Genomic DNA, 11,950 nt, shown 5'->3' with positions numbered 1-11,950 from the left:
CGATGATTAAACATCCGGATACTGATTATATTGATCCTCTGGATATAGAACTTAAAGAACATAAAGTCCATTATTCCCATGTTGAAGCTGAACAAGATGGCTTGCCTTGGTATTTTGATATAAAGAAGTATTTGGAGTCTGGAACTTATCCCGAAAATGCTACGTCCAATCAGAAGAAGTCAATACGCCGTATGACTCTCAATTTCTTTTTAAGTGGAGAAATCCTGTATAGGAGGACTCCAGACATAGGTCTCCTAAGATGTGTTGATGCCGTTGAAGCTGCGAAACTTATTGAACAGATACATGCCGGAGTTTGTGGCACGCTATGAATGGGATCAATTTGGCAAGAAAGATCCTTCAAGCCGGTTATTTCTGGATGACTATGGAGAATGATTGTTGTTTGTTTGTGCAGAAATGTCATAAATGTCAAGTGCACGGTGATTTGCTCCGAGTGCCACCTCACGGGCTTAATTCTATGAGTTCACCTTGGCCATTTGTAGCTTGGGGTATGGATGTCATCGGTCTGATAGAACCATCCGCTTCTGATGGACAAAGATTCATTTTGGTTGCCATTGATTACTTCACCAAGTGGATGGAAGCAGCTTCTTACAAGTCGGTAACGAATAAAGTGGTAGCTGATTTTGTTCGAAATAATTTGATATGCAGGTTCGGAGTACCAGAATCGCTCATTACTGATAATGGTGCAAATCTTAATAGTCACCTGATGAGAGATATATGTGACCAATTTAAGATCACGCACCGGAATTCAACCGCTTATCGTCCCCAAATGAATGGAGGTGTAAAGGCCGCAAATAAGAATATCAAGAAGATTCTGAGGAAGATGATTGACAATCACCGAGGTTGGCATGAGATGCTGCCATATGCTTTGTTGGGTTATCGAACGAATGTCAGAACATCGATTGGAGCCACTCCATATTTGCTAGTATATGGAACAGAAGAAGTCATACCTGCTGAAGTTGAGATACCATCCTTAAGGATCATCCAAAAAGCAGAATTTAGTAATGCTGAGTGGGTCAACAAGAGCATTGATCAGTTAACTTTGATCGATGAGAAGAGAATGATTGTTGTTTGTCATGGTTAGTTGTATCGACAGAGAATGATTTGTGCTTTTCACAAAAGAGTAAGAGCAAAAATTTTCTAAGTTTGTTAGTTGGTCCTTAAGCACATTTTTCCTTATCAAGACGAATACAACGGAAAATTCTAACAAAATTGGCAAGGACCCTACATGGTTTGCAAGGTATTATCAAGAGGTGATTTGGTCTCGTCGGAGATGGATGGCACGACATGGCCGAAACCAATCAACTAAGATGCTGTCAAGAGATACTACATGTGAAGCTTCGGTTTGCGTTTTGTTATTTACTTGTAATCATACTGTTTGCTTGTATTTGTTTTGCTTAACATTTTATCCCTCTTGTAATGAACTACGTTTGACCTGAATTCTCAAGAATGAGATACGTAGGCGGCCTATGTCGGCTTCGTTCACCCCATTTATCCCCTTAAATTATTTCTTTGTATTTGAACTACGTTTGACCTGAATTCTCAAGAATGAGATACGTAGGCGGTCTATGTCGGCCTCAGTCGATTTCTTTTAATTTTTTTTATTTATTGTTGTTAACCTTGACGGGGAACTACGTTTGACCTCATTCCTGCCTCAATGGGATACGTAGGCGCCACAAGGGTTCAGGCATATCTCCCGTAAGATTTCTATTCTTCTTTACAACAGAAACTAGGACAGAATTTTTGAGAGGGAATCAAAAATTATCGAAACGAAGATTCTTCCTCAGCAAGTCAAGATTGAAGATATTTCGAGATTTGCAGCTGGAACAGAATTTTTGAGAAGATATCAAATATTCCGCGATTTACTCAGTTACAGTGGAAAGAAAAGTAAGACAATTATCTGGGACAGAAATTTTGAGGATGGCCTCAAAATTTCAGCATGGGTTTATCTAAAAGTCCGTAGTGACTCTGAAAACTCCCAGTGAATAATCAGATAGACATCCAAGCATCAGACTAAAAGAAGTTTGTTAAGCCTGATATGACATTACTTGACAGTGAACTTTTTCAGATACTATTTCTCGAAAATTTATTTCTCTTAAATTTTCCCTTTTATGTTTCATTTGTATTGGCATAAAATATTTTATCTTATCTATCAAGATTCAGGAGATTGGGAAATTAACCGAAGATAGAACGACAAGGAGTAGACAAATGAAGAAATATACACAGATCAGTTCATTTTTAAAACTAACAATTTTTCTATGGACGTAGATTAATAGCTTTGCTCTGAATTCAGCAAATTCTTCCGATGGATGAATATGGAGGAGTCAAAGGAGGAGAAAACTATCCCATAATCAATAGTTATCCTAGAAGCAGGAAGCATTTTAATCGCTTATGTCAGAGACTGGGGAATATGAATTGTTTATTTCAATCAATTTCCAACAACATGAAGTTTATAAAGAACGTCCAGCTAGTTCAAAGGTGAATCAAGCAAAAATCTCAAGGAATAGTTTACAGTTTCCGTAAAGGATGTCATTTGCATCATAATGTCGGATATGATATTATGCATTACCCGAAGGGTTAGTTATTTTATTGTCGATCAAAACGATATACTATCTGGAAGTCGTTTTACAGTTTTCATGATTGGAGACGATATAATTATCCAGAGAGCACCTAGAAGATTACTATGTTGCTCGATTGAAGCACTATCTTCATTTGGTACCAAGGATGACATCAAGAGTTAATATTCATGCATCGCGAGTCAATATTCATGCATCATGGAAGATCATACATCGCGAGTCAATATTCATGCATGGCAGAACATTATGCATCGCAAGTCAATATTCATACATCGTGGAAGATCATGCATCACGAGTCAATATTCGTGCATTGCGAGTCAATATTAAAGCATCACAGAAGTCATGCATCGCAAGTCAAAATTGATGCATCGCAAGAACATATTTATGCCTCGCCGAGAGCTATGCATCGCCGAAGTTTTCACACCTCGCAGAAAGTTGTGCATCGCGAGAAGATTTTATACCTTGCAGAAATTTATGCATCGCGAGAAGATTTATATCTTGCAGAAATTTATGCATCGCGAGAAGATTTCTTACCTCACAAAAATTATGCATTGCGAGAAGATATTCATGCCTCGAAAAACCTTATGCATCGCGGGAAGATATTCATACCCCGCAAGAAATCACGCACCGCGGGAGATATTCATGCCCCACAAGAAATCATGCACTTCCAGAGAAGGAATCGTGCATCTCAAGGGAATACTTATCCATCAACATCAACTGCATCTTTATTTGGCAAGAGTGAATGCAAACAGAATCATCGAAAGCAACGAAGAAAATATCAGCATTGCATCAGCTTTATTTATGTTGACATGCAATGAAGAGTGCATTGAATATTATATTGCAAACATAATACATAAGCTTTATTTGCTTTACGTCAAACCAATTGAGTTGACGTCAAATGTCGAGGAGAACGATTAAGTGTCGACACAGTAAAAAACACTGTCTCCCATTTAAATTGCATTTTTATGCTGACAAGTTTTTTCTCAGTCTTTGTCGAGAGCATCCGAAAGGATGAATTCTCAAAAACGTACCACAGGTGCGGACGACATCAAAATGGATGCAACACAACGTGGAACTTTTTCTTAGCAGCGAACTATGACACAGACCAAAGAGGAATGTCAGACTATAAGAACGCAAGCAGAGGAGCGACTTCCACCACAATTAAACCACACCCCTATCATAAGGCATGTGGGTTTTTCTTTAAGTTTGTTAGCTTCGATTTCGCATCCGGAAATTTAGGTATCGCCGGAGGAAAATTTCCAATCTGAGTGACAATGCACCAAGAGCCTTGGAAATTATGTCTGTGTGAGTTCTTAATTATGGGTGTGAAGTGCACCACATTCATGGATAAGAGATTACAAGCCTCTTTTTTATACTCTACCTATATGTCACTCTTCCAGAACCAAAGGTTATCCAGCATAATAGATTTCCTTCTCAACCGATTGAGTCGAACTACAAGCAACCTAATTCCTTATGTTTAGGATACGTAGGCGAGCTCAATGTTGAAAACTCGGCTGCATTCCACATTCGCCCTTAATTCCTATTCCCAGCGTTTCGATCCCTTCATGATCCGGTATCGAGATGACTTTTGAATTCCTTCAAAATCGTGTGTTAAATCTAGCGTATCTAACTACAAGTAGGCTGAATTCTTATATAGCCTGAGATATGTAGGTAACCCATTTCAAGGGTTTGGCCATAATTCCTAAAGACCGTACAAAAATCCCTTTCCTAAAAGATGAAGACGAGGTCGGTCAGAATTGGCTTGGTCAATTTCATTTTCCTTGAATTTCTTGCATCAATCCAAGGGAAATGAGGGACAGTTGTTGACACCCAATTTTGATCCTCCACGGTAGGAATTATTTCATGAGCTTCTTAAATTTTCACACAATTATAAATAATTAGTTTTATAAATTTTGAGAAAAAAAATACAATATAAAAGTTTGAGTTATTTTGAATAGTTTTGTCATTTCTTATAATTTTTAGACAATATATATATTTTACACCATTATACATATAACTAATATATTTTATATTTATTCAAAAAATTATCTCAAAAAGGTTTTAATTTTAGTAAGTATTCTACTAAAATTAGTTAAGTTTAAATTATGGTTATGTTTTTTGAATCACTAGTATGCAATTACATTAATTATTTTATTTTTGTTAAAATTAAAAAACTTGTTAATTAATTGATATAAATTCATCTTATTTAAATTGTAGGGAAATTCTCTAAATTACATTTAAATGGACTATTTCTTAAATTCCAAGACATAACCCATTTCCCCTAAACTCGTTAAAGGACCAAAGTTTGGGCCCTTTTCTAGCTTAACCCACCCAATTCTTTCCTCCAAATACAATAAGCAGCCCACCAATTTTCAAAATCCAATACCATTTCTCCAAAATTCCTAATGCCCAACCCAAAAATTCCAAATTGACCCGGTCCACCCTTACCTTTAAAAGAGAAAGAACCCAGATACTCTCACCAATCCAATCTCTCCTTCCTCTGCCTCGTCCTGCTCCTGTGCAGTGCTTTTCGGCAAGAGCAGACCTCCGTGTTCGTCCTTGAGATGGTGGTATGATACCACTTAGCGTCTATGGGACAGGAGATTGATCGAGAGCGTCCATTCTCCCCTTCCTCTTTCGGAATAAGGTTGAAGATTTAGGGAAAAGTACTCATCCTAAAATTGTGAAAGTTTAAAGGAAGTTCAAATTTTGAATTTAGGGATGGGACCCTTGTTCTCTTTCCCTCCAAAACGTCTGTAGCCCTAATCGCTGGCTATATAAGCTCGTTCTCTTTTCTTGCTTAAGGGAGGAGGAATTTTTTCTTTAGCAAAAATTTTTCTAGCAACTTAAGAGAAAATCGATAATACTATATACATAAGACGTCTTAGTTCTGTTCGAAGTTAAAGATTTGGCTGTGAATTCTGTTCATTTTTTTCATATTCTGAGTATCTTCGGTAGTGAAAGTCGTGTTCTTCTCAGCTCGTTCTTGTCTCCGTTCTGCTTCCCTCCTAAAGGTAAGATTCGTCTCTCTTCAATAGTCTTTTGCTTTAAATTTTTTTTTCTGGCTCGTTGCTGGCTGCAAATTAGGGGTAGAATTTGTGTGATAATCCATTATTTTCGTTTCTGTTTTCTATTTTGAAGTTGACTAGGTGTTCGTCTGAGCATACATTGTGTTTCGAAGTTGACTAGGTGTTCGTCTGAGCATACATTGTGCATAGTCCAGTTTTGGTTCACATTCACATGACTGGTCGTTTTAAGGTCATTCGAAGCATGATACCATTGAACTAGCCTAGTGTTTAGGGGGATTAGATGTTCTCGTACCTCGTCCGTTCATCCTAGTTAGTCTAAAATGCTGCCAATAATGCAAAAAGCTTGTTGCTAGCGTGAATGTATCTCCATATGGTTGATTATTGTTCTTTTGCATTTGTTTAAGTTGTTATCAGCATTCTTGACTCGAAATGTCCTTGTATATACCTATTCAATAGAAAATTAACTTAGCATGAGAGTTCTTTAAGTAAGGTGTCTCTGTTTTGTTTCATTTTGTGTCCTCGATTTGATTATACTTGCTTGGTTTCACCATTTGTATTGCTCCGTATGCTTTTCGTTAATCGCGTCTTATTAATATATATTGGGTCTTGCGACACCATTTCTATTTAGTTTGCTTCTGAGCATAAAGGGTTCATAAATGAAATTTCGATTATTCCTTTGGTTATCTGGGAAAGAATTTCAAATAGGTGAGTTTTGAGATATTTGTTTAATGGGAGTATTTAGATAATGGCTTAACTGCTCATTGTTTTCTTTAAATGTCCTTACTTGAAATTCTTATTTTGTTATCTTAAGGAAAAGGTCCCCCTTTCATATGTATTTTTACTACAATATTATTGCTAGAAGCTATTTCATATTTAGAGCCAAACTTGTCATGGATGCCATGTTGTCTGTACATACATATATGCCCTATTCGGGAACCTATTTTCTTTGGTTTTGCAAGTGTTTGAATAATTCTTAGCTTATCCTTATGTTTTCTCTCGTTAATTCGTTTATTTTGTTCCATGTCATTTTCCTCTAGGTAATGTTTCGCCTTTCTTGTATGGCATTGACCGAGTCCCTCGGGAATCCTCGTTTCCTCTTGCATCTGTTAATTGAGCTGTGAAAGCTCAATTTTTCCTGTCGATTCAGCCATCTCGGCAACTTTAGGAGATAGCTGGATAGGTTGAAGACAACAATATATTGATGGAAATCAATTTTCTAGCCCCCCAAAAGCCTAAAACACGTGGATATACCAGCTATTTACACTGGTATACAACTGGGATATACAAAAAACAGGTGCAATAACGTGGAAATGCAGACAGGATAATATAGAATATAAAATTAGATACAATACAGGTTCGGAAGGTTTAAAACATGTTGGATACGCGTCATATACAGCAGTATACATTAAGTGTATACATGATTTTAAAGATAAATGGGGCCAAAGCCCATTTGAGTTCCCTGCAGAATTCTGTGACAAATGGGCCAAGGACCAAAAGAGAAAGCAGAAAAATGAAGGAAAACACGGGCCAAAGTCCAAGTTTAACTACTTCCTCTCTCTATATTTTAACTATATTGATTGACTAACATTATTGAATTTCGGTTTTAATTTAATTAATTCCCAGCGATAGCTATTTTATTTACTTTATTTGCCTAAAAGTTGATGTCTCTCTCTCTCTCTCTATATATATATATATATATCTATATATATATATATATATATATATATATTATCTTTTAATTGGTCTTATGATTTGACACTTAAATCTATTACCTTAAGAAGGATTTCCTCTAGTTATTTCACCTTAGAAAAATGATTAGAGAAAGAAAAATTAAATAGATAAAATAAAATTAGATAATAGTAAGTAAATAATAATAAAAAATAAACTTCCTTTAATGAATTAAAATTTGAAATTTTTTAAAAAGGTGTTCTAGTTAAATGGTCGCTCAACCACGAGTTAGCGGGCATTCCGAGGGCCTAACACCTTCTCGGAATGTACATTGAGCTTCAAACCCTTTTTCAACTGATTTTCATCTGTTTAAATCTTTTGAAAATTAATTTTATGTTTTCTTGATTTTACGAAAAATCAAGTGGTGATTCTGTAATTTGAAAAATTGATTTCTCTTAATTCATAAAATCAATTGATTTTTTCAAACTTAGTCATTTTTTTTACTTTACTTCTATTTTTTTCGTAAAACATACTTGGTGTGACTTGCCACTTAGACTTCATAGGAAGAAAAATATAAGCATGTCTTGGTTTGGAAGTTGAGATTTCTCATTATTTCTTTTTTTAGAAATTGACCTTGTACTTAGCTAAGGTTTGAATTCATGATATATGTAAATTTGTTGAGGAGCAAGACATTCCTCCATCAACACTACTAAGCATAGTATGGTTGAGTATGACCTTCATGGTACTATGTCTAACTAATGAAGATATTTGTTGATTTAACTAACTCAAGTTTATGTGCATTGAAGTATGAGTGTTTAAGTAACTTTGACTATGGGTTATGATCAGCCTATGATTAGCTTTTCAAGATTTTCTTGTAATGAATTGAGATGTAATGATCATGTTATGATTAGGAGAAGGATGTTCTCCTATGAACATGAAAAGGACCTTTGTGTTTGATGCATTAAAGAGTGAGTGAGTAAGGGCTTTGCTTGCTTGTGTGCATTGAGTGCTACTGATGATATTTTAAATGTAATGAACTGCTCTTATATGCATTGAAGTCCTTGTTGTGATTAAAGAGTCCTAAGTGTCATTCGAGGACGAATGTTCCCAAGTGGGGGATATTGCAAGACCCCGAAAAAGAGATAAGGTCTCTAGAGCCTAACATGTTTTTATTAAAGTTCTAATGTCCTAAACATGCTTAAAATATAGAATATAGGCAGTAACTAAAATATAGAGGTATTGGAAGTCGAACGTTAAGGGACAACTAAGACGTCCGACGACTAAGTGACCTAGATGCCTAATATGTGGTTATATGTGTTTATGGGTGTTTAATGATGTTATAAGGTTCTAAAATTTCTTATTATATTGTTTAGAGGAAGTGTGAGAAGTTTTAAGTGATTTGGAAGTCGAACGTCAAGGGACGACCAAGACATTCGACGACTAGTCACTTATGTGCCTCATGTATCTATGAATGCTTAAATTTGTATTGAAATGAGTCTAATAAGTATTTAAATTGTTTAAAATCATTTTTAATGATGTTATGTGAAGTTTCGTGAAGTTTGGAGGTCAAACGCCCAAGAACGTCCAAGACGTTCGAAAAATAGCCCCTAAGACATTCATCCTATGTCATGATGGGGCTTGGACTGTTCGTACGTCTTATATGTGTTTTTTTTGGATGAAATTCATGTGTAAGGTCCATAACTTTTTAAGGGTTATAATCACGTTTGAAACGTCTGGGTACGACTTCTAAAGGGCCCCACAAGAGGCCCCAAAAAAATGACAAAAAATAGCCTAAGACATTGCCTGGCAGTGTCCATTGACGGACCCAACGACGGATCGTTGGTACACCAACGGACCATAGAGAAGGTATCGTTGAGGGATACATGCCTTGGGCAGGTCTTAAGACAATTTTTGCTAAGTGTCAGGCGATGGAGGCCAGACACGACCCGTCATGGCCTCGACGCCCCGTCATTGCCATCGTCGCAGGTGGCCTGCAACTGGCAGCCTGCGTCTGTTTCATTAAAGGGGTGAATGGGAAATTCACCCCATGTCCTAACCTGACCCTAATTGGTTTATTTAGCTATTTTTGGGTGTATATAATTCATCAAAAACGTGATCACCCCATTCTAGAATCCTCTCACAAAAGTGAAACCTTTCCCTCAAAAACTATTTCACTTCAAAATTCCATTGTTGGTGAAGCTCAAGAACTGCTTGGAGCTGGGTTTTCTTTTTATGAATCATCAAGTTTTAGAGGTTTTCAACTACATAAAGGTATGGTGATCTTCATATCTAGTTATCTTTTCATCTAGAGAGCCATTCTCAAATATGTCAAAAGAGAAAAATATGATCAAATACTTTCTTCCTTAATCTGCCATGGGTTATTTTCAATAAGGTATTGAATGATTGAATCATGATTAATTTATGTTGATACAGTGGGTTTAACGTGAATTTTACTTCAATTTCATGATGAAACCATGCTCCTTTACCAAAACGATTTAGCCTTGCATGGGCTTTATGATCTTGATTTGTTATCGATTGAGTTATGATTCTATTATGTTGAAGTGATTGTATATTATGTTATTTACATGAATTTATGTTGAATTGATTTTTAAGGATCCATGAGGATAAATGTATGAAGATTTGAACATGAATAGCCTATGTTTCTGTGTGTTATCTTGAAGTCGATTGTGGAATTGTTTGTGTAAGGTTGTGATTATGTATGAACTGCTGTAGCTACTGTATTAGGGTGATATAATGGATGAATTTTTTAGGTATAAATCCTTAATGAACAATCTAATAAAGGCTTGCATGAATTGATCTAGATTCCTTTAGGCTATGAAGTCAAACAACTAAGTGTGTGATGGATCTTGAGTTGTCATTATATCAAGCATGGTTTCTTCTTGATTTCTTGCCGAATTAGATACTGACTAATGAGTATATTTTTTTTATAAAATATTAATGATGATCAAAGCCTTAGAGAGTTCATAGTGTTGATAAATTCTCCTATACTCTAGAAAATCGATAAGCCTAAATCCCTATGTTGTAACCTTAATATTGAGGGTATGTAATTATGATTTCAATATCGTTAAATGCAGGTTTAGCTACTGCCTTAGACTTATAATATGTATGAAATGTGATCTAAAATCAATTCAAGGGAAATTAGATAATGATCTATGTTATTCTACTTTCCTAGTATGTTGATGTGTTGTATTATGTTATAGTATAATCTTGTACCGATTTGTACATGGTTTCTTATATGATTAAAGTAAATTTAGATACTGCCATAAATATGAATTATTGGTAGGCAAGGTGTATTGATCAATGCGGATAAAAGGTTGAGAAGTTGGTAAGAATGCTTATTTCCTCTACTCTTCTACTTCTCTACTTCATCATAGAAATGTTGATGAAGCCTTGTATGGGATTGTGTGGTATGGTCCACTTATGGTGGCGGTATTTAATTTATTGTCATTATATATGTGTTGACCATGGGCATGAAGGCAAATTGATGAATATATGAGCATGTGATTATGATGATACTATGTGAAGCTTATGCCTACTTTGATATTCTACTTGTGATCTAGGTTGTGTGGCTATTGTGTAAAAATGTGTATATCCATGTTATGGTGAAGTATAGGTGCTGCAATTGATGAGTTAAGAATGGTTAAAAATCCCTCACCTATGTGCCCCTATGTAAACGCATGAATAACACAAGTTAGGAGTCTTAAGAGTAATATGAAGTTGGCTTGTCTCCTATGCTATTGTGTGTTGTGTGGTTTATGCTTGAAGGTATATAATGGTCTAAGAGGGTGGCTGCCTCAATATGTTGTTGATATCCATTATGTGATCATGTTTACAATTGTACACACACACTCACTCACATGCATGTTATAAGTAGTATAGGTCATGGTGTCTAAATGAAAGGTTGTTCTCATATTCACTAATGTCTATTACTATGCATTTAAAGTGTATGTATGTGAATTATGTTATGTATTATTTACTAGGATGACTTGATAGGTGTACTAGTATGGGCAAGGGTATGGGACTTTGCCCTTGCATTGCATATGTGTACCTTGATAAGATAGTTCTAGTTTGGTTTCTATATGTATGTATGAACTTGTGTGACTTAATGTGTTATGTGAAAGGTTTGCTGACATATATGAATACAAAAACACATGTATGAAGATCGAGTCAAGAGAGGGGCCTTGGATGGTGTATTCATGTTTATTGTAAACTAGATTATGCTTTACATATACTATGTTCATGTGAATGGATTCTTAACATGATTTAGGTTGATGAACTTCCATCTATGACCTATGAGTTAAGTATATGAGGGGATGATTCTCCTAAACCTATGATTTATAAAGTCGAAATATAATTAAGGTTTTCAATGAAGGGAACTTAGCTTAGCACCGAGTGAACTTGAATATGAGTGTGTGTCTCTTCCCATGGTAGGAAGGTAGGTCACCATAAATCTCATGAGGTGGATAACCACAATGCCTCAATGGGCATAAATAGGGTTCCATAAGTGAATAACTACAATGCCTAATCTTGTCATAAATAGGATTTTCACATGTACCTCCAAGTTCCATAACTATGTTGCCACCATAGGATACTAGCTAGTGGATCCACCTAAAAAGCTGTCACATTTGTTTTTTGTTT

The 11,950-nt window shown here is 35.7% G+C and overlaps 1 protein-coding gene across 1 annotated transcript; it reads left to right on the top strand.

Annotated features, from left to right (window-relative positions):
* Positions 1-508: 508 nt before the first annotated feature.
* Positions 509-1,102, top strand: LOC107021804 (uncharacterized protein K02A2.6-like). The gene is made up of 2 exons (XM_015222521.1): positions 509-797; positions 945-1,102. The coding sequence occupies exons 1-2, from the start codon at positions 509-511 to the stop codon at positions 1,100-1,102; spliced, it is 447 nt and encodes a 148-aa protein (XP_015078007.1).
* Positions 1,103-11,950: the final 10,848 nt, after the last annotated feature.

Source organism: Solanum pennellii, chromosome 1, assembly GCF_001406875.1.
Source record: "Solanum pennellii chromosome 1, SPENNV200".
NCBI lineage: Eukaryota > Viridiplantae > Streptophyta > Magnoliopsida > Solanales > Solanaceae > Solanum > Solanum pennellii.
Note: the sequence above shows the minus strand (reverse complement) of the source record. Positions and strands in the feature narration are given on the sequence as shown.